At 40.7% G+C, this 23,976-nt stretch overlaps 1 protein-coding gene across 7 annotated transcripts in view; it reads left to right on the forward strand.

Moving 5' to 3' along the window:
• LOC113573928 (A-kinase anchor protein 13) overlaps nucleotides 1–13,320 on the forward strand; it is a 52,231-nt gene extending 38,911 nt beyond the window's left edge. For 4 of the 7 annotated variants that reach the window (XM_035523793.1, XM_035523789.1, XM_035523801.1 and 1 more), the window contains 11 exons: nucleotides 565–641; nucleotides 1,347–1,528; nucleotides 1,724–1,806; nucleotides 2,019–2,201; nucleotides 2,433–2,585; nucleotides 3,436–3,497; nucleotides 3,857–3,901; nucleotides 4,457–4,507; nucleotides 4,643–5,092; nucleotides 5,303–5,600; nucleotides 5,953–7,727. In XM_035523793.1, coding sequence (XP_035379686.1) covers nucleotides 565–641; nucleotides 1,347–1,528; nucleotides 1,724–1,806; nucleotides 2,019–2,201; nucleotides 2,433–2,585; nucleotides 3,436–3,497; nucleotides 3,857–3,901; nucleotides 4,457–4,507; nucleotides 4,643–5,092; nucleotides 5,303–5,600; nucleotides 5,953–6,011 — 1,643 coding nt within the window. In that variant the 3' untranslated portion in view covers nucleotides 6,012–7,727. Of the gene's footprint in view, nucleotides 1–564; nucleotides 642–1,346; nucleotides 1,529–1,723; nucleotides 1,807–2,018; nucleotides 2,202–2,432; nucleotides 2,586–3,435; nucleotides 3,498–3,856; nucleotides 3,902–4,456; nucleotides 4,508–4,642; nucleotides 5,093–5,302; nucleotides 5,601–5,952; nucleotides 7,728–7,779 lie in introns of those variants that run through there. The other 3 variants (XR_004775760.1, XR_004775759.1, XM_035523796.1) reach the window with 3 other exon arrangements.
• Nucleotides 13,321–23,976: the final 10,656 nt, after the last annotated feature.

Here is a 23,976-nt window from a genome sequence, read left to right on the forward strand (position 1 = left end):
CAAATGTCCAAAAATCTAAAGCCAGGGCGAGAATAGCATCAGAATCGAGCCTTGCACCAGGAAAAAAAAAACAAAACACAAAAAGCACAAAAAAAGGATAAAAAAGAAAAAGGTTGTGAAGTAGCTTAGTTGAAGCGCAGTTAAAAATTTGTTTGAAAAGCTGTTCTACAGCAGTTGGGGTGAACTTCAGAGAAGTGCCCTAGACATTACAGTCTATAGAGGAATGTATGAGAAGTCCCTCACAGTCAGCGTAGAAGACTGATTTACAGTTAGAAATGCTTAACTTATTGCCAAATGAAACAAATGCAGCCAAAGACTACATTTCTGCTGATATTTGTTGAATTAATGAATGCTGAATTGCAATGAAGTACAGACATCCTGTTAAATACAGAGCCATTCAGACAGGGTACATATGCAAACTACCTAATATGTGCGATTCCTTCAGAATCTTATGGTCGGAAGTTATATTTTTATTACATCCAATTTTTTTTAATCGGTGCAATAGGTTGAATGAATTATTACTGTCTGTTATATGGTGAGTGTTTATCGTTTCTCTTGCAACAGATGTTCAGGCACTGTTGCTTACTGACGTGCTGGTGTTCCTGCAAGAGAAGGACCAGAAATATGTCTTCGCTTCTCTGGTGTGTCAAGTTTTTTTTTTGTGTGTGTGTGTGTGTGTGTGTGTGTGTGTGTGTAGTTTTTCACAAGAATTATTAGGTTACGACGCCCTGTTTCAACGTTTGTATGTTATATGGCTTAGCACGTTATTTTAAAACACAAACTCAGGCTGCTGCTTTCTGACTAAGGAAGCTCACTTGGTATGGCTCTTGGCAGACTTGTGGCAGTCCAGCTGTTATACAAGCTTGTGCTATGTTTTCTTTTTCATGCCTCTGTCAGCTGCAGTTATATTTTTTAGAGCATCAGTGTATCTGCCAGAATTGCTCATTATAAATTTGCCTTGGAATTTGCCCTGTTGCCCCTTGCCTGTCAGAGTGAATGCACTGAAAGTCGGATTACTTTTACAAAAATTTTAAATAAAAAAGAAACTTTTGATCAGAAATATTTCTCTCAATGTATAAATGACCACATTCTACAATTCTAAAGGTTTATTCTAATTCTCACATGAAGTCCCATGTTGCAAACATGCTCTTATACTGAATGGAAGTGCTGTTATTGCATGTTCTTATTTATTTGTTTGAACCTTTTCCTTTATTCCTCTCTGTCTCTCAACGCTGCCCCTCCTTGGTTCCGCCCACCCCTGCTCTGCCCATCTTCATCCATTCATTTCCTCTCTCCCTCTCCCTCTCCCTCTCCCTCTCTCCCGTGCTTGCCGGGCGCCCTTCCAGGACCAGCGCGCCACTGTCATCTCCCTCCAGAAGCTGATTGTCAGAGAGGTGGCTAACGAGGACCGCGGCCTTTTCCTCATCACGGCGGGAATCAAGCACCCCGAGATGGTGGAGGTTCACGCCACGTCGCGGGAGGAGCGCAACACCTGGATGAAGCTCCTCCAGGGTGCCATGCACTCCATGTAAGTGCCTCCTACTCCCAGCCAGCTCTCCCGCAGGTGACAAACCTTTGAACCGCTCTGACTAGCTAAGGAGAACACTCCTGTGGGGTGCTCCTGCATAGGCTAAGATGACCACGGGGTCGGCAAAAGGCACTGCGCGGGCAAAGCGGAAGGCGGCAAAATGCTTAGCAAACCTGTTTTGGCTGATTTGTGCAGAGAAAAGGACGACGACGAAGGGATCCCCAGTGAGACAGAGGAGGATAAGAAGCTTCTGGAGTCCAAAGCCAAAGAAATGAGAGGTGAGAGTGGCAGTGCTGAGCAGTCCCACGAGTTATCTGAAGGAGACATTTACGATTCTACTGTTGCTTTCCCTTTTAGCAGTTCTGCAGTTCTGAAGTTTGAATTTTAAAGGGACTTCATCATCGCCCCCCCCCCCCCCAATCTTTCCTTCTCTCTCTCTCTCTCTCTCTCCCTCCCTCTCTCTCTCTCTCTCTCCCTCTCTTTGCCCCAGACATGCTCCAGAGGAAGGATGATCAGATCTTGGCTCTGCTGCAGGAGAAGATGAAGCTTTTCCATGATATGTGTGAGTATGGCTCCACCGACGATGCCGGCTTATCCATCAAGATGCTCTTCAGGGCCTGCAGTGACGAGACACCCAAAGGAGAAACCCTCATGAAGGACGCTATTAGAGAAGGTGACTAACTTAAAGAGGAACCGTTATATTTTACTCACCTATATTATGTATTCACTTCTGAATTTTTTGTTGGTTGTGGTTTTTTGTTTGTTTGTTTGTTTTTTGACCACAGCCTAAGGCTTCATTAGCTCTCATTTCCACCACCAAATGACCCACAGGAGTCTTTGGTAATTCACTTAACATAATGCGGTTAGTGATGTGCGTGCCTGTGTGGGTTTGTGCGTGTGGCAGTGGAGATGTTGCAGACCTTGGTGAACAGCAGCCTGGGTGGGGCGATGGGTCAACAGGTGGATGGCGGAGTGGGCACTGCCGCCTCCGTATGCCTGCCTCGCCGTGCCGACACCTTCGGGGGCTTCGACAGCCACCAGATGAACACCTCAAAAAGTGAGCCTCCGTTTCGCTGCCGTTCTGCTTCCACTGCACTTTAATTTACCGCACAAATGACTGTAATACCCGTCATATGCCAGAACTAGTGTTACTACAATTACTACAACGCATAAATGCAAAAATGGATTTTAAAAATAATTGGGAACCATTTAGCGAGCTATGCCATGACACCATTGTTAAGATGTAGGGCTGATGACTCAGTGGTGACCTCGAGGCTCGCAGTAGACAATGATGCAAAGACCTGTGACAGCACGCTTCAACAGCTACATTTAAATGGCTTTTTCCCCTTCAGCATAGCATCTGTATTCATTTAAACAGACATATATTTTTGAATAGGAGACACAGAAAATATTTTACTTAGAAATGTGTATGTACTTCAAGCAAATGTTTTTATGAGACACTGTGTCGGAGGGGATGTGAATTGGCCAGTGTTCTGCTGATTTGTCCTACCGTGGTGCACAGAGCAGAAGTGCTGTGATGAATGGAAGGCTTGCTTAGCTGTACAGAATGTGCACCATATAAAGTAGCCATGTTTGATGATTTTAATCTCACTGTACACTTTTGGAATCACAAAAGCCAATAACATTATGATGGGTTCATATAATAAACCAGAAGAATAAAAGCAATAAAGCTTTACAAAAGTGTTCAGTAATTATGACTTGTGCAACAAAAAGCAAAAGCTAGTAAATTCAGAAATTTTAATAGTAAAATCAGCTGTAAATCTTAGTATGGCAGTACCATAGGTAGGATGTCAATAGATCATCTGTCTCACAGTCAAAAAAATGGCATCTCCAGCCTAACGGTTAACCTGTTTCTGCTCACAGCCTTTATTTGTGTGAATTCCCAGATGCAGAGGGTGGAGAGCCTGAAGACCTGCGGAGGACAGAGTCCGACAGCATCCTGAAGAAGGTGAGCTCCTTTTCCACCCGGCCTGTTTAAGGCACACTCCTCTCAACCACCCCCTCCCTCAAATGAACAGAGCCAAAACTCAGCCCTCAGTCACACTCACGAAGCCACTCACTCGTGCTCCCGACCGGCGCTCTCCGTTTATCCTTCCCGCGGAGTCAGAACAAGGGCTCGGTGGAAGGAGGCGCGCACACAACAAGCGCCTGTTAGGAGGGCAGCCCAGGGCCCACCGCTTCCCAGCCTTTAACGAGCCGGAGCCGGTGCCGACCCAGGGTCTCCAGCCCGCGGGCGTCCGGCACGATTAAAGGTGCTTCTCAGCTGGAGTCGGCGCAGCTACAGCCTGTGCTCTGTTGTCTCCACAGGGGGGGAACGCCCACCTGCTGCTCTTACTGAAGAGGAACAGCGAGGTAAGGCCGGCGAGCATGCTCCCATCCCAATGAGGCACGTTAGCCGTGCTCCGCCGTTCTTCCATTCATCAGCAAACAGGCTGAAAGAGGCAGGGGGAGCAGAGCTGCAGCCCTTCTCTCTGCTGCCAGGCTCTTAATGCATTTGCCATGTTTTTAAAGAGGAAATTGAATCAGGCGTCCACATGCGGTGACGCATGCCAGTCCTCATGTTAGCCTCTTTTATTAGAAGTCTCGTACCTTTTTTATTTGATGCTGAAGCTCAGATGCTGTATCCTGAGCTGTATATTGGCTTGTTTGTTAATCATGACCAGTCATGCAGACTCGCCATTCCTGAGCCATTTCAAGAAGGCTGATTGATTGTTCATAGAGTATCTTGGGGGAGCAGGAAGCATAAATAAAACAGCATTCATGATGAAACAAACAGTGAGGCCAACTATGTTTGAGAGCACACTAAGACATGTGCAAAAGATGCCCTTTCTGTCCCACAGAGAGGGCTATGCTGACAGTGATTATGCCACCAGGAATAAAACATGACATTTCATTGTTTTGCTGCAGCAGGTTCTGAGTAGTGTTACTCACCTCCACGATCTGCTCAATTCACTGCAGGTGCGTGCTCATTCTGTTATAGGCCATGTTTTATTGAGCATGATGGACAATAGACACTGTCATCAATGCGTCTGTTCAAAAACTGTTCTGTGTTTGTGGGTTTTGTGGGTGTGTATACACATATGCACCTCTCAGGCCGTGGTGGTCCAGCAGGACACCCTTGTCGAGGACCAGCGGCAGGCCTTGAGTGAGCGCACCTCCTCCCAGTCCTCCTTGCGCACCTCCTCCCGACCCCCGTCCCTGGTGGAGCAGGAGAAGCAGCGCAGCCTGGAGCGGCACCGCCAGGATGCGGCTGCCCTGCAGCGACAGCAGACTGCCCACGCCGAGGAGAGGAGGCGCCGGGAGAAGGAGTGGGAGGCGCGTGAGAAGGAGCTGGCGGAGCGAGAGTTGCTGCTCCATGCTAGGGAGGATGAGGCGCGGAGGGGGCGGCGGGAGCTAGAGGAGGCACAGCAAGAGTTGCAGGGGAGGAAGGAGGACTACCAGAGAGACCTGGAAAGGCTGAGGGACTCGCAGAGGAGGCTGGAGAGAGACAAAGAGCTGCTGCAGAGGGAAATGGAGAAGGTGGAACATCTCAGGGAGACAGAGGTGAGACTTAGACTGAAGGAGTGGGTTTTGAGAGCTCATTACTGGAAAATCAATACAATGTGCTGTTGGGAGTACTTACAAACTGATGCCTCCTTACACTTGCTGGGATATTGGTTGATGCACAATAAAAGAACCCTATCATTAGAAACGAACTAATTTTATTTGCTGTGTCATATGGTGTTACACAAGTTATGGACACTCCTTTTCCAGGATCGCTTGAACAGGACGCTGTCCAGCACGTCGGAGGACTCGCTGAATGTCCAGGGCAGCACTGGCTCTCTGGAGCGGGAGCCGGGCGAGGTGGACCGTGCCCTGAGCCCCATGAAGAGCTCCCTCTCCAGAGTGGACTCTAAGCAGAAGAGCCGCAACCTCAACCCCTTCTCCCTGGGACCCAGAGCAGCCAGCGGTGAGAAGCAGATCCCCAGCTGCCTGCTCCAGCTGACCAGGGCCAAGGACAAGAAGGAGAAGAAGAAGAAGAAAAGCAAGGTCAAGCCCTCGCGCGAAGCAGGTAACCAGAGCTGCAGGCTGTGGGTGGATAGGAAAGGACCGAATTATTGAGAGAGGCAGAGGAAAAGTTTAATGTTCAAAAGAGGCTACAGTCAGCAGTTTGGCATCATTTGTTTCCCTTTTCACCCTGTAAAAAAAGAGCTTGGGAACGGTTAATCATATCCTTCTAGGGATGTTAATTTATTTAGTCTTTACATTTTACCCATACAAGTGCAATGATTATGTTTCAGTTTAATCAAGGACATGACTAGACAGAACCATCAAACACGATTAGGCAAAAGTTTTGCATCTGTTGTCATGAACATTGAGTCAGTTTCATGGATTATCAAGGTCACCTCCACCCATTTCCACAGAGTCCCATCTGCTGCCACTGGCCGAGCCTGCCCTGGATGGAGAGATTTTCTTCTGCTGAGTTGCGGTTCGACACCAGTCGGCCCGTAATCTCTTCCGACGCTAAGCTAGCCGCGCCAGCTGAATGTAACTCCATGCAGGACGCCAGCCAAAGTTCCGCCGCCCGAGTGTCTCTGGCACAGGATGCCACACTAATCGGGGAATTTGCCCCCGAAACCCCTCCCATGTCCTGCATAACTGCGTGTTCGAGTGAGACTCGTTTCTGTTTGTGCAATTCAGCAAGTGACATTCACTTTTGAATGTTTTTTCAACTCAAATGAACTCCACCGGTCTGACCTCAGTTTTTATAACATGCCTCAATTCTCCTCAAATCAATATTTTTGTCCAGGAGGACAAAATTATATTAAAGACTTAAGAATGTCTTCAGCATTATTGAAAGAAAAATGTGGAAATAATGAGAGAACATTCAGACAGAATAGAAAGATGGGAACTCACTGTCCTCTAGTTTTAGCTTCTGATTGGTCAGTTCTGAGGACTCCTTGCTTCTTAAAACTCGTCGATTTTTCGCCACCGAGCACTTTATACAATATGATTATGGTCACCACAGTGACAATCGGTGTAGTTATCAAACCCAAGCCAGCCCTTTGGCTTTCCTTAAAAAAAAAGTTTTTACCTTGTCGTACCATATTAAGCATTTATAAGAGTGTGATTCTAAATACTGTGGTTTTGCTTGTATATTTCACCTGTCATCATTATATCAAAACAAACTAAAAGGATAATACTGTAAATATTGTAGGAATCATAAATGTTAAATTACCTGCTGGACAGGTAATGTCTGTGCAGAAAAAAAACGCAGCACACTCACCGAATACTGTATTAGGCTCACTATTCTTCTACTCCCTGAGGCCACCATAACCCTCAACCCACTTTTATTTACGTTTGTGTAAAGTCTATGTATTTAATTACACACCAAAATGTAAACCCCACTCGATTTCAAAGGAAGTGCAGGTTGCTATGGAACAATGGAAGATTTCTTTTATATCAGATGCTCAGCTGACACCTCCCAGGGAAACGAATTTATTAAGTCCGTTTATGACATAACATGTATATCCAAACCTGAGCCACTGGGGCTGCTTGATTCAGGTAGCACTTGCAGTGAATAATTTGGCCCAGCAGGGGGCAACAGAAAATCCGGTATGTCAATGTTTAGGGTGGTATTTAATCATGGACCCGCTTAGACTTGTATCACCCTCCAAGGCTGGAATTGAAGTTATCTGAACAGCAGCAGTGCATAAAGCAGTCCATGCTGTAATAACAGTCCTTGTCTACAAAAAGGAAATAATATTTTTGTAGTTTAGGATTTTTAAAAATTCTTCTATGGCCTTAAGAAATTTAGGCGGTGCATAGTTTCAGCCTTGACTACACCCTTTCATGTCGGTAAGGATGAGCAGGGACACATGAATCAGGCAGTTCAGTTTAATTGCTCATAAAAGTACAATTGTGTAGCCTTAAACAAATGCTGAAATGCACAAAACTATATTCCAGCATTTTCTCAGGAGTGCACGTGTTGCATAGGAAATGTATAGAAAAAGGAGCAAAATAATACTGTGTGAAATGTTGTGAAAAATGTTAACTGTAAAAGAATGGACCATATGTTTAATTTGTGTTAGATTTCAATATTTTGTAAGAAGTCTATTTATCTTTAATTCATATATTTTGAAGCTAAAATGTAAGATTATCAGACAAACACATAAAAACAAAAAAAATATATGTTTAATTAATTTGTATTTTTCTCTTCTTTACTGTCTATGCCCTTTTTTCCCCCACAGATCGTTGAATGCATTCTAGCCAGTCAGCAGCACCAAGTCTGCCTCATTCTTCAAGCACCACGTTCCGTTTGTCTGAAGAAGTTGCCCTTACACGCAGATTTAAGGGATCAATCAGTCATTTTCCACCAGTGATTCTTCTTCATATTAGGAAACCATTATAATGACACCTAGTGGCCTGGCTCTATCAGCGCTTCTATGCTAAATATTAAATAAACATGGCTACCTCGATGTGGGGGACTCGTTCTATGGAGCATAAACGGGTTCATTTGGGGGACTTTAAAGCAGTTTGATTCTGCATCTGATGTGTGCTGAACTCTATAGAATTTTTTTTAAATAATAATAATCACTTTTATAAGTATTGTTTGCTACTTTATGGTGGTACAATGACTGAATGCTCCTTTAAATGGGTTTGGTCCTTCGGTAGTGTACCCACAGTTCCTGACTAGTGTCATCTGAGCTGTTAAGAGATCTAAAGCAAGAGGTTCATTCAGAGAAGCTTCAAACAGTGGGTGAAATTACAAGGGATGTATTTGTAATGATCTCACTGACTGACAATATGTTGGTCACACTTGAAATGACACTACCTTGTGTAGTGGGCTAGTTGAACGCTCCATAAATTGCAATAACCACACGGATATCACAGCAGAGTGAGAACAGTGCCACATTTCAGCAATTGACTCTTCTCATGGTCAATAAATTACACGTTCCAACCTTGATTTTCCTGATCTATTTCCAAAACGATTAACGTTCGGATGCGATATTTCCACAGCCCCAAGCTGAAATAAACGCAACCCTTTTGGGTGACATCTCTGCTAGGCTGCGTTCATCTGCTGTGCCAAACGGAATCAGATTTGCTCAGTGTGCACAAAGTGCTCCTTCCTGCACAATCTGTCTCGTCGTTGCTCTCCCAGCAGCTTCTGGCGCTGCAGCAGTGCCACTAGTTGCCAACTGTTGGTTATGGAGCCGTGAAACCTGTTGCTAAGGTAACAGGCAAACTAGATTGCAGGTGGAGTGCATGCTTTCAGGGATCATGTAATGATGGCGAATTGCTTTTTTAGGTGAATGGCCTTAGTTTTAAATTATATCTTTGCCGACCAAGGAAACAACAAGGGGAAATCGTGTTCTTCGGGTCAGGTGTACTGACTCCTTTTGGGTATAGTAAATCTAGGCCAATGTACAATCCAAGACAAATATTTGCAAAACAAAACTCAAGATTGGACTTTTCATCATTTGAATCAAAATATTTACAGAAATTTACCGCAACATTAAAAAAAAGTTGTTTGACCCACAAAAACGTCCCTGAAACAATTTGTTCTTGCTATTTTAGTATAGGTAACGTGCAAAAAGATGAGATGCAGCCTTTTCCAAAATGGTTTTATGTTTAATAGCTTAGAGTAGTGTTCACCATATGCTGACCATTTAAACTCCATGCCCCTGGTGGTCTGTTAAAACCAACTCGACCCTAATATTCAGATACTCCTGAAGTCCCCGTTGATGGTCAAAACTCTGGAGGGCAGCAGATATTCAGGAACAATGTTTGGCAACTTCTGCTATAATGTATTGGTATACCTCTCACTAGTGATCACATACTGGCAGGCTATGGCTTCTGGTGAAATATTTGCTGCCTTTTCACTCTGAACTCAAACAGGCTTTCTTGTTGCAACAAGCCTTCTGCTTGGGAGAACAACAAGTAAACAAAGGAACAGGTGTGCAGAATCAGTGGATTACCTGGACACGCCCTCTTCTCATGCCCCCCCATATTTCACCCTACATGGCCCATGCCCCACCCCTTCTTACTACTCTGACTGGAGGTAAATTGATTTAATTGCAGATGAATTGGTTGGACCTGCCTGATTCATCAGGTTTTACAGACTAATCCAAAAGAGAAAAAATTACACATTCACACAAGAAAATTGTTTCCATGTTCTAGATTTCCAAATAGATTGATGGAACTTTTGGAGTTTAGGTTCACAGCAGTTATGTTTCTAAAAATATGCAGTTAAATTATTAATGTGATGTCATTTGTTTTTCATTACATCAGGAAAAAACCTCCAGATGTTTATATTTAAATATTTAAAACATCTGAGCAGTACATCTGATTTTACCACTGAGAACTGCTCTATGCTGGGCAAATACACTGAAACGTGCATTTCAGCAAATTATCAATTAACCCTGCAATCTCTCAAAAAAAAAAAAACCGACAAAAAAAACCCCCCTGAAAGTTGTTTAAAATTGCTTTTTTTTTTTCCCATTGGCAACAGACATCTTTCGGTACTTATTTATATGTGTCTGGCAATTCTTTTTAATCTCTTTACAATGGCAGCGCATCATTGATTACTGTATAAATTAGACCTGCATTAATCTGATTTTGGCCATTAAAGTTTTGTATCAGCTGAGACAGGTAATTTACCACTTATTTCTGACAACTTTCTTTTAAAGGAATCCGCAGTCTAACGGAACGCTTGCACGATAATATAGATTTATTTTAACACATTCTGACATAACTCTTTTAGGGTCCAAATTTTCAAGAGAGATGATACTTCAAGCAAGCCTAATAGGGTCCAGTGGAATGGAACTGCCCCGCTGGTCAGACCGGCACAGAAGACTGCGCTCTGATGTCCCCTTTCATCATGCTCCGGTAGTCTTGGTTCTCATCATCCCCTGATGATGATGATGATGATGATGGTGTGGTCTAGTGGTGCTGAGTTCCAATGACCCATAGATTTTATTTTATATAATGGCTGATCTTAAATATGCACTTGTAGGACCGGGACCTTCTTCAGGGAGATTTTCTGAGTGGGGCTACTGTTTCCAGGTCAGTGCCATCAAATACTTCTTTTTTTTCTTTACCTTTAAAGTGAAACCCAGGAAAAAGTGCTGTCATTTTACTCTGCTGATTGTTAATCATTTGGAACTCTGCAAGTCAGAGGTACAGTTCAGTGTATGACTCGTTTAAATCTGGACCCTTGGTGCTTAGTTGCAGTGAACTGCAGTCACATAATTCTAATGAATAGAGCTGTGCTACTAAACCTGAACTTTGTCTAAGCCATGTCACACTGTAAAACCTGACCTCCAACTCTTTACTCAAGTGAGGTCCCCAGAACAAGAGTCCTTGGAGCATTGAACCTGCATAAACCTGCATTTATTAAAACTTTCTGGGTCTCATTTGCATACAAAGAAATGGGTTAGTCAGGAATTAATTGAGTTCATCACAGTAGGAGGCAAGTCGTCCAAGTGCTTCTCGGCATTCTGTTAATGCTCAAACTCTTGAATTATGTACTTAATCACTTGGCATTTGAACTTATACACACATTTTTACAAGCCCTTTCCCACGGACTTAAGTGTGTTACAGTAGTCTATATTCAAGTGGTTGGATATACACATTCTACAGTAAGTGATCATGTAAGTAATGGCACTAAGACAACAGGACACCTTGTATTTAAAAATGTCACCACTAGCCTTGATCCCACAAAATACTGTTTGGCATCGTCCTCGCATGCGTTTTCAACAAAATCAGCAAACAGACAAAGCTTACACAATACGTTCAGGTGAAAGGACCATAATTACAGCGTGTGGAGATCTACGTCTGGATATAGCTCGGATCATGCAATCTGTAGACACAGCTTTCCCTCGGATGAACCATATGGCCACTTTGTGACTGGCTCCTTACTAGAAAATAGCAGAAACTGGGTCTCAGAACCCTACCATGGTTAAGAAATTCAAAGTGCTTGCCTATAAGAAATGTACATATTCATCAGTGCCCTACTGCATAATGCAAAAACATCAGAATTTTTGTCACTGCATAGCACTCTTACGCTGTAGAACCTTGTAATAAGTGCTCTGATCTGATGAAAGATTACAGGGGTGTTAAACATGGTTCTAATGTGCTCATATCTCACACAGGTTCAAAGAATCTATATGAGCTCTCACGCTGTACTAGACATAATTGAGTGGAGATGTTTCTTGATTCAGTGAGGAAAAATGATAAATATTAAGGCTTCACTGGATGTGAAGGAAAAAGGCTTTAATCTAATAGGGGGACGTTATGGGTGAGGGGACCTGTGAAATTTGCCTTTATGTGAAATACCAGTTCATTTGATGCATCTGTTTCACAAGGTTAAGTCATTAGGTGAATAAAAGCTGTTATATAATTTTGCTAATGAACATAATTAAACTATACAATTTTGCTATGCACTGTAAACGCAAATCCAAAAATTCTAAACAAGAAGAAAATTATCAGAGAGAGCCATCTTTGAGAATGTCTGTTAATTGTGTGCTATTAATCGAATCTACCTATGTTCACCTGCAGATGGTGCTGTCTTTATGGACCCAGCATTGTTTAACAATGAAATACCTGTTGATTGACCATAATAAAAGATTAAAAATTGTGTGTGCGTGCAGATAAAGTCACTTTTTGTTTCCTTTCATAAACTACATATATTTTTCAGCAGAGCCAGAATGCAGAGAGAATGTAGTATGTAGGCACTGACACTATTTCAGGCGATCCACTTTTGGTCTATATGAAATCATTTCCTCTGCGATGAGTCACATGACTCATTTAGTAACTCACCCATTACTAGCAAACACAATTCCTGTGCAACCCACAGGCAACAAAAGGGCTTTCACTTTCCTCCCAATTATATCTGAGGATTGAGTTTGTTTCCACTGTAGAATCTAATCAGTAAGAATGAATGGTACATAGCTGTTTGCTTGAAACCAGGGTTTCGTGGCTGCACTGATCGTCATTTTGAAAGACTTGGTTGTACACAATTTACAACTCTTGAGGGTAATGGAATATTCACTTTGATACGTGATCAGCATAAAATGTTATCAGAGCAATGCACAGAGGAGTGTGTCAGATTTACTATGATAACAGCCGAGGGGTTTTCCATTTTCCCTGCAATTCACAAGAGTCTGATGGAATTGTGCTAAATCATGTGTCGCTGAGGTGTGAGATTTATGTCTGCCTTATAATATGCGTGGCCATATTAGTAGTACCAGAACCTTAATATGGTAAATACAGTCATGCAAACACATATAGCCTGTAGTTAACCCTTTCAGACACAGGCATAGAATTTCGTTCAAAACCTCAATTTTTTAAACATAAATAGACCACAAACTATTAGTCTAGAATTCATCTACATAAAATATGAGGTACTGCTTCATTTTGTTCTTGGTTTATTCTATCATTGTTTTAAAAATCATTACTCACCTGTCCCCCAGTCCTGCTACTGCACTAGGGGACGCCCCCATTCGTTGTATTTTTTTTTTTTTTACTTTTTGTTACATGCCTCCGCAGATGACACACAAGCTGCCAGCAGACATACATTATTATGTTATTCTTACTTGACAGAGTGCCCAGTGTGTCACTGTATTTTGTGCTTAATGTTCTGTGTATTAGACTGAATTTCCTGCTTCTGCTCTTGCACTGTTGTATTGTACATTCGCAGCCCTGTACTGTAGATTGTACTGCTGTGCTGCTGTAGAGCTGCACCAAGAACCAGGAGAAATGACATCTCATCCAAATGCATACAAAGTATATGGAATAATGACAATAAACTCAAACTTGACCTCATTATCAGTTCGTTATGTTTGTTGTGAAGATAAAGAGCATTATTTAATGGCTTGTTGCATAGCCTCACATACTACACGTACAGTGTACACATAGAGCACTGAGGGTTTACAAGTAAAATAGAAAATTCCACGTTTACACTGCTGTATGTTGCATCATTCCCAGATGAATAACAAATAAGTTTGCTGATTTTTAATAAACGGTCCTTTATTTAATTGTATTTTTTAATCAGAACATACTTTGAGTAATAATATCACATTTGTTTTTAGAACTGTTTACATTACTGTACATTCCAACCACTTTTGAACTTCCACACTTGAATTTGGACTGAGAAAGAGGAAAGGCACAGGACCTGTAGGGAAAAAAAAATGTAGTGGCAGAACCTCCTGTTGTGTTCTTATAGCCAAGAGAATAGATTTGTGGACATCCTTAAATTCAAATTTGGTCCAGAAATACATATTTCATAAACCTACATTACTGTACAGTAGCTTACAGTAAATCATTTTAGTTGGCTTCCTGTTTACAGACCATATATAAATGGATATTTAAGGCAAATTTCTGGCAGAGGTCACAAAATCTATTGTAAAGGATAAAAGTCAAAGCAAGTAGTCATTACATAAATGGACGAGGCCCAGCCCCTGGTGTGGGAGTGCACTCAGCAAACCCCATTTTGACAGCAAACAGCACACCCACCCCGCGAGAGTAATTCCAATGATGGAACGCATGCAGCCAAAGGGCTTTTAATTGGAATACTCACAAGTGGGAATGCTGCTTCTAGATCAGCTGTGCCTTCTGCACGGGAATAGGTCTGATCTGGGAACTTCACCTCGGAGCCTGTCTGTCCTTTGAGATGGCATGAGCTGCTAGCTGTGTTCCCGCGCATTTACTCTGTTGCCCATTGTGCAGACATTTCAAGCACGTTCGTGCAGCCCTTCACTTCACACTCTTCCCTCTTTCTCATTTTCATTCTTCTCAGTTGAGCAAGCGTCAATAAATTTGTCAGTACTAATCATTTCTTGGGACTTGTTTCTTTGAGTCATTTGTAATGTCTATGTAGTGACTGCAGTGAATCAATCACAAAATAGAAAGGGAAAACGCTGTTGCCCAGGCAACTCCTAGGACGTCGATCTGATTCCTAGCACTTTTTCATTTGCAAAAAGTTTTACTTGCCATTCTATTCCAACAGACACTACAACCACTGACATGCAGTGCAGAAATGAAACATATCAGACATACAATATAAATTAATTGAATGAATATGAATATGATTGTGAATAATAAATGAATAATAGAAATTGTTGGCGGACATTAATTGTTGATTGAAAGCAGTATATTAACAAATAGTACAGTGCTTACCCTGAACTGTCTTATAGCTCTGGTATCCTATATATTACTTATATATTAATCTTACTTACACGTTAATCTTACTCATGTGAAAAAATGTATATATCTATATAGTGACCATCCCTAAAGTGAGAGGCTCACGGTCACATATAAACACTTTCTACCTCCGCTAGCAGTGATGTAGCCCTGAAAGCAGTGGACTCCACGATGGCAAGGTTTTAAGCTGTAACAGCAGCCCGCGAACAGTGGCCTCCTGGAGACGGACTGACATCCGGCATGTCCAAGATCGCTCTGCCGGACCTGCCACAGGGAATTTGTTGTTGCGTCGGTGTGGGTTTCTTAAGCACGGCTTTCATATTGCCCTCTTCCAGGCAAGCGTGAGAACCGAGCTTGGGTGCTCATCTCTGTGCAGTCGGACAGAATCCCATAGGAAGCGAAGCCTGCAGTCAGAAACACAAGGCCACTGTGGGAGGGACGTGTGTAAAGGTGCTGCTGTCAATTTAAAAAACCTTTTAACATATATTCTGCACATATTCTGGTGCAGAATATGACACAAGAGCCCACTAGTGAGGTGGTAATGTTGTATGTTGTATTATCCATGCTTTAATTGGGTCTTCGAGAGATTTTCCTTCCTCTAGACCAAGTTGAAAAAAATGGCCTCCTATTGTTGAAATGCATATGCTTGAGAATTCTGTAGAACCACATTTCAATCTAGCTCCATTAACTAGCAAGTGCTACCAAAATCATTTGGTTATATGCTTGCATCTGCAGCTCATAAATAAGTCCATCTATCTGTCCATCTATGGGATAGTTGCATAAATGTGAGATGGGTTGGCTAAAGTTATGTCATTTTATGTGGGCTTGTGTCCTTGCTTAAAATAACATTGCATTGTGGATAAAATTAGTTATCAAGCAATGAGTGATGAGTATGTAGGCCTACTCATTATTTACTTACAGTATCTACAGTTCCAGGGTTGAGAGGTACCTCTCTACGTTGGTTAGGTCCTCCTTGCACCACAATTGTATGCAAGGAAAACTACTCAAGTGCAAGGAAAAATAGCCTGACACTCCACTGTTCTTATTGCTCACTGTATTAAGCATCTGCACATGCAACAGGGGCCCATGTATGGCAAGCACTCCCCAAAATATGACTGGGTACTGTTTGCTTCTGGATATCCAATTGGGACTGTCTGTGCTACTCAGTAATCTATGATTTTTCTAATGTGTCTGTTTTCCTGTATAGTTTTACTAAAACTAATTTTAGCTCTAATAGAACTTTATTAATTATGTTCTTCCTTAACAGACTAAACTGATTTCATTGTATGGAGTAATGGAAAAGCATAGACAGTAGGAAAAATATAACATTTAACAGAGGTGTTTTAACAGCAATGTTGATCGGACTACACACTAGTTCATGCTAACGTTCACGTTCTGCTTTATCTGACAAAGCAACAGATGACAGCAATCTAATAATTATGAAAATGTATTATCATTGAAACAGCCATTAACTGATTTATTCTTCTGAGAAAATCAAATTCAGTCGATCTTTCCCTGTGAACATATGTAGGAATGTATAAAGTAACTACAGAACACACGCCAGGTAACCTAGGCAATGAGATTAAATCAAATTTCACTTTTCAAAATATTTACCACTCATTGACCCTGTCATTTTTATAGTGTTCCATTATATTTACAACACTAGACAACACAACATAGACAAGACTGCAGCTGCTTATAAATTTAACAGTAGGCATGTTCAGTATTTAACAGCATTTACCTACTTAGGCTAATAGAGGACACATTTTGTTTCTGGTGGAGTGCAAATAGCTTCCTGATACAATCTTTATTAGCAAAAGATTAATCATGATTATTGAACATTCACAAAGGCAGAATTAGGTACTTAAAAGCATCACTGCAGCTATTCCCATTGTACCAGTGTGCAGTTAAGGTCTTATTCTAGAGTGAAAGTCATTCCTGTGTCTCCTGCAGCAAGAGCTCTATGACAACCACTGACAGATAGCCAATCACAAGTGAATGCCAGAGAACAGTTGTAACCAATCCTATCTCCTATCTAAAAACAAACAACAACAAAAAACAAAGCATTGACAAAAAATTATAATATGATCGTAAAAGATTTTCACTTAATTTCACTTCATTTATCACTTACAAATTAAAACACAGTAAAAATATTTAGCAACATGTAAACACAGCAATTAAAGCAAACTAAAACATCAAACAACTTTAAAACATGTAAAACAAAGGTTAGCAGCATTTGACAGTGGAGGACATGGTATTTAATCTAGCCAGGGCAGAGATACCTATAATTTGTAGTATTTTCTTGGTTCATAATGGGGGCACTCACTTAAACAAAAATTGTGTCAGAATGTTTGTGTGTGTTGGGAGGAGGGAGGTTACAGGGTTCTGATTTTGACACATCATCTTCTGACTGCAGTTCAGTTTCTCATATAACATCATTGGTTTCTCACACACCATAAGTAGATCAGAACATCTCCTTGATGAACCGTATTGTCTGTCAGCCTTTTGAGTGAACCAGCCACTCCACCAGCAGCTCCCTTGCCATATTTGGCCTCAAAGAAATGCAAGCTTGCTACTTTGAAACTTTATTGGAAAGCCTCTGTGGAAAACATGCAGAAATTCCCTTTTATTGGTTTGCTACCTCATCACTAAAAAAGTGCTATCTCTGGAAACCTTTCATTTACCAAACCCAGAGCAGGACTAAGGTGGATCCATACATCTTAATAATCATGGCATTTGGATAGGCAGAATGAGCTAAAGATTACTGGTTCCTGCATGCTTGCTGTGTGTAGAACTTCAGCATGAAGAGTAGCATGACTGGGCCAGCTGATTGAACTTGTATGTGTAATTGTCACTGAAATCAACATAAATTAAACAATGGTTCGATGGCATATCATTTTTTTAAAACTCTGTGCACATTCCATATATACTAATATTAAAAACGTGTTTCCAGGACATAAACAGGCAATCATGACTGACTGATTAGTTGTTTTGATAGCTGTTGTGACCTTCATCTCATCTCCTTGGTTTGTGTTTTCCATTAGGCTTTAGTTAAATGGAATTCCTCAGTTGGTGGGAGGTTGCAGTGTAACAGGGATATTAAGGAGACACAGAATCTGTGCTTACATATAGTAGCGTCTGCCATCTCCTCAATATTTGTACTGGACACATGTCCACAATGGTAACGGTCATTCGCAATGTTTTCCAAAATGGCCTGAGGGCACAAAAGACAGAGTAAGACCCAGTACATTAGCATTCCGCCCAAAATCTTTCATATTGTTTTTTTGATGTCAGTAAGCAGCTGTTACTGCTTTTCCCCCTTCTGTCTTTGTGTTTGGTCTTTTTTACTTTCTGCTTGTTCTAAGCAGTTGATCTGTACACCCTCTGCTGAAAAGAACGAAGCTCACTTTCACTCTAACTGCCCCCCTCTTTGAAAAGTCCAGTGTTACCTGAGCAATCCTCAGTAGCCTATATTTTTTAAATCATTTTTCTGAGGCTTGCTTTTGTAATCAGGTCACACTCACTTTCTCTTATATTTTTGTTTGATCTCTTCAATGAGTGCCGTGTGTGGGAGAAGTGTTTTTAAATAGTTGAATTCACTTTACTTCCATTTCTCCTTTTTACATTTCTCTTTTTGAAATTGTGTTTTCAGTGTCTCTGTTTCTCCTGTTCCTGGATTGGGCTTGTCCTTAGCGATGCTGCTTATAACAAAGTAAGAACACAATAACCAGGTTCTCATGAACCTGAATTAGCAGCAAGCCTTAACTTTAACATAATTAAGTTTAAAAAGTACAATAGAGCTGTTTAGCTCATGTTAAAATATTTTTATCCTCACCTAATAGTGATCTTTATTTCGTTTAATTTTTGATGCACGTTACATGTTTTGAGTTTAAAAACACATTTTAAGGGTCCATAGCCTACTTTTTAGTGAGTTTGGATTAAGTTGTCTTAATCCTTTTTCCACGAACATTTTCCAACCTCTCTTTAATCCTTAGAAATAAATAGACTGTTTTTGTTACTGTGCCTGTAAGACTGGTAAATGTAAATGATCTCTATTCTAATTTGCTGACCTTATTTTAAAACCAGTCTGGGCTGGAAAAATGGGCAGATATATGTAAATGTATACCTTTTCAAGTCTTAGAAAAACCCAAGTCCAAAACGGGCCATTTTTGCAGTTTAGTTCATATATACACCATATATGGACTTGGGAGTGATTGGTACATGTTAAAATGGAAAAGAAAAGGATAATTCTGTGTTCATGCCCTGTAGCCTTTAACAGGAGCTAAAGAGTGCTAGGATACATCGACATGTACTGGGCTTTTCATTCATATTTATGATTGATGTTTTTGGATGTGCATGCCATAACCTTCAGATTAAGATTAGGTCTTTGCTGTACCTCGGTGATAAAAAGGAACATATAAGTGTGAGATTGACTTAAATCAAAATGTCTTTCACCTTGAAGCCCCTGGCCGAGGCTCACCGTCTGGGCTTGCTGCTAGAGGGTTCTGCTACCGTACTCTAGCTTTCGTTCCGCTTGTTCTTTTTGGTTCCCTCCATTTCATTCTCGGTGCCCTCATTCTGACTTCACTGACTGTCAGCTGGCCTGTGTGCCTCCACCATCTGCCTCCCCCTTTTAGGTTCAGAATCCTGGCATCCCCTGTAACACCCTCCTGTATCACATCTGCACTGGAGGGCATGCTTTAAGTGATGCCCTTAAAAATATGAATATGAGTATTTCTATCACTCAAATCAAATTCAAATCAAATAAAGTGAAAACATAAAACACACATACACTACATAAACTATGTGAATGTCTACCGTGTAATGTCCATGTCCAGCTTGTTAGGTCTTTCATGCTAACAGGGTAGACAACAAGGGTAGACATTCTAACAAAACTTTAGCCATTGCACTTTGTGTGCAAGACCAGACTTGCATTAAAGTACAGTCAGACAAAGAATGTTATGCTTTTTAATATAATAATTTTAAAATAATCAAATATGATGTTATATTTCCGAGGGTGCATATGTTATGGTGATGGACCCTATCAGATAAACAGGATAAAATTCTGAAAAATTCTACTCACTAGGGCATGTTGTAGCCTGTTGCTTTTTTAATTTCAGTATTATGTTTTCACCATGTTTTCACATAAATAACTGTGACAGTTTCCCTTTATCACCGCTTTTCGTGCCTTTGTTTACATTCAGCATGTGTTTCCTGTCTCCGCCTCTCCTGTCAGTTCTGTCTCCACCCATCCTACCTAGTCCGCCCCATGTGTGTGTCTCCACCCAAGTTACCATCTTCACAGCTACGGGCTCCACCCCATTCATTATCACTCTTAATGCCCACTTACCCCAGTCTCACGCGATGTGACTCCGAACAGATCAGCTGGCACTGTTGTAATGTAAACTGAAATTTTGGACCTAGCAGCATGGTACGATCTGACTGGTATTTTTAAAATTATTACCTGCCTTCTTAAGTTCAAATTCTACGATTCAGTGTGCTGTTAATTTTGAGATAAAAGGGGCAGTTGTGGATGCTGTTAAATGTGAATATTTAGAAAATCTCGTAGTCACATTTCAACATACACTATATAGATAAAGGTATTGGGATACACCTCTTGATAATTGAATTCAGGTGTATGAAATCAAGCACATAGCCATACCTTCTGCCTTCACAAACATTTGTGAAAGAATGGGTGTAATGGGTAGGTGTCTCAATACTTTTGTCAGTAGTGTAGCTAACGTTAACTAGCCTGCTTGGTTTTCTTCTTTTTAGGAACATCTATATTGTTTTTTTGGATTGGTTATGAGCACCTAAACCTGTTTAGTGATTAAAAATACATTGCATTACCAATATTAGAAACAATACTACAAATAGTATAATAAGTACACATTAACCTGTTTGACAACTTTGTGATTCATTTTAAAACATTTTTACTCTTATTTGCATTGCCCTGCATTTTTGCAAAACAATTTCAAAGAATGGAAATCATGTGTAAAAACAATACTTCCAAAAATACAAAAAATATGCCTGTTCTCAAATTTAAAACTATGATTTATATTTTCAGGCACTGAGGAAAACTCGTGTCCTTTATTTTGTAAGATAATATAAAATAATGCATAAAACATAGATGCCACCTTTTATGCAACAGTACCTCTTTTAAAATGCAGGACATTGCCCAAGAGTCTAAATTACATCTCAAGGACTTCTGATATGATATATTTTTGACCAAACATGAATGACTGTCACCTCCATTGTTGAAATGCCAGTGACACTTGTGTGATAAATGGCATGCAACCTATGGAGGTCCAGCAAAACTATTCTAGCCTAGTCTTGTGTGCAACGGCTAGGTACAAGTTCATAAATAAATAAATAAATAATCGTACCCAGAAAAGTAAAATCATGCAAAACGATGTGCGATTCAGAAAATTAAACATACTGCAAATAAAATCGTTGCAGTAACTCGTCCTAAATATGGTCCTCATTTCCCCTTGATGGTCTATTATCTCTTTAAAGATGTTACATTTAGAATAAGTAATTGAGGAATTCTTGAAGAGTACACAAATTTCTTATAAATGAAGGCCCCTTTCAGAAGCAGGAGTCAATGCAGTCAATGAAGCTGTGCGTCTAAGCAGCGCATAGCGCTCGCTGTTGAACAGAAGCTGGAATGGAGCAGCTCAGCTCCACTTCTTAATCATTATGTATTTATTTCGTCCACTTTAATCAGATTTTTTTCTCTCTCTCACTCTTTCGCACCTGCCGATTCGTGCTCGGTGTCTAAAAACCAGGGACATTCTGACTTCCTTTTGATAGACTCATCAAGAAGCACTTAGATGTCTGAGCCTCTAAACTGTACTAGTATTTTCCAGTGAGGAATTTCATACCAGAGTGTTCTGTGCCACAGGGTTTTCTTACTGGCCCTTCTATTCAATAGATGATAGCTCTCTTTCATTGATAAGTTCTGGATCAAAGAGAGACTAGTACATTATACATGTAATGCAGTACATCTGAACTCAAGTTGCACTATTATTATTATTATTATTATTATTATTATTATTATTATTATTATTATTGTTGTTGTTGTTATTATATATTTAGACAATTATATGCAAGTCCAAGTGTGTAGCTACTGTGTTTGGACAGAAAATGTGTGTAGCAGGTGATTAGCATCTATGTTATTGCAAATTGGGTATTACAGGTAGTATTTGGGTTATGCTGGTCTAGAGAGTGTTGCTGCTTCCCAGCAATCCTAAAGATCAGCTCTACTAAGCATCAAACCACCGGTACAGCACAAAAGTAGTTTATCACAGTTATGAAATTCTAAACGTAATGTTATGCGTCAATTACAAAAATACCAATTTATTAGACACACCAAAGAACATTATTAATATTCATAATTGCATTATGAATGTTCATAATTGCACAGTTGAAAGTCCTGGGTTGCTTAGCCATTCGCAAGTGTCACGGAACGCTCGCCTCCCCCCGAGTCACGTGGTTCAGCCCGCCACGTGCAGTGGGAGGGCTGTTTTGTTCGTAACCACACCTGCATAAACCTGCACCTCGTTCGTCTAAATGTATATAACACCGTGTCAAAGGGTGCAGAGTGCTGGTCGTTGTTGTTGTAGTGTGTTAATGCTCTTTTCGCCATTGTTAAAACGTATGCGTGTTCATCGTGTTTGTTTAATGTCAATCGTTACATGTTTGTGTTTATCATGTTTGTGTTTATCGTTTGTATTATGTGTGAGTGCCGCTGTCGTTTATGTAAATAAATGTACGTCCCAGTCGCTGGAGACTGTGCATCCTGGCACTCGGGCCACTACGCATTACAGCAAGCACTTGTACACCACAGACATACATGAAAAACTATCTTTAGATATTACAATGTTGGGTACATAACCTAATCAGTAAGATTACTAAAATTATTAAAGTGCTTCCGTCCTTCCTTCCTTCCTTCCTTCTTCTTCTTCTTCTTCTTCTTCTTCTTCTCTCTCTCTCTCTCTCTCTCTCTCTCTCTCTCTCTCTCTCTCTCTCTCTCTCTCTCTCTCTCTTGAATAATGGATGGAATAATCTACCTTTTTATATATGTATGGTTACATCATTTTTCACAGTGAGTAACAGGCTAACTGCTGGTAGGAATTAACCAGGCAAATTTTCTTCTTGTTCTTCATCTTATTCTTCTGCATAATAGTAGCAGCAGTGGTAGAGGTAGTAGGTAGTAGTAGAACTAGTCATAGCAGTGATGGTAGTGGTATTAGTAGTATTAATGGCAAAATAATACATAGATTACCTTTGACCTGTATACATACAGGATACGGTTTTGCAAATTTTTCAGAAATATAACTGCATGTAATGTGGCAATATATTTAAGATAGGAAGGTTTTTGAGATTTGGTGGGTATTCCAAACAAGTTAGTGTTACAGCACATCCATCTCCTCCCCATGTTTGTGTTTATGTGCATGTGTGCGTGCGTGCATGTGTGCGTGTGTGTGTGTGTGTGTCTCTATCACCACACCCCAACCTTGTTAATTGGTGATGTGTCACACCTCTCCATAGTTATGTTCCTTGTTGATATGTTTATTTTAAAGTCCTGTTTTACTGTGTTGTTTTGTCAGTGTTTGACCCCATGTGTTCCACATGCTGCTTATATCGCAAGTGTTTCCAGTGTTGCTGGTTGTCTGTTTGGTTTAGTGTGTTTTGTTCTTGTTCTCTGTGTTTTGTTTCAGTTTCTGTTGGTCTGTTGTTGTTAATAAATACATTTTCTGTTACGGAGACTTGCCTCTACATCCTGTGCCCTCGCCACGTCTCAGCATTACAGTTAGTGATACAGATGTACACGTGTACAGTAAATATACATATTTAATATTTACTGGTGTTAGTGTTATTTCTGTCTTTTATGTTACAGTCTCTGTTAATGGGTCATCATGCACACTTAGGTAACTATATCAAAAGCATTATGAATTGTTATTCATTTCCTTAACCCACAAACCTTGTGCCCAAATAACTGTTTTACATTGAATATATTAAGAAACAGTTCTGTTACAAACATCAATGCTTATGATAATCACCTACTGCTTCTCTCCATTTAAGAGATGCAAACTACATTGTTCATTTCTTATTCCATAGAGGGTTGTGGGCCACAGCTGATCTGATGCATTTCTTTGTCTGGGGTATTTTACTTGGATGCATTGAATGAATTTGGTGTCAGCTTAACAGAACAAGGGAAGAGCGATCTTGTATTTGATGAG

Source organism: Electrophorus electricus, chromosome 1, assembly GCF_013358815.1.
Source record: "Electrophorus electricus isolate fEleEle1 chromosome 1, fEleEle1.pri, whole genome shotgun sequence".
NCBI classification, from domain to species: Eukaryota; Metazoa; Chordata; class Actinopteri; order Gymnotiformes; family Gymnotidae; genus Electrophorus; species Electrophorus electricus.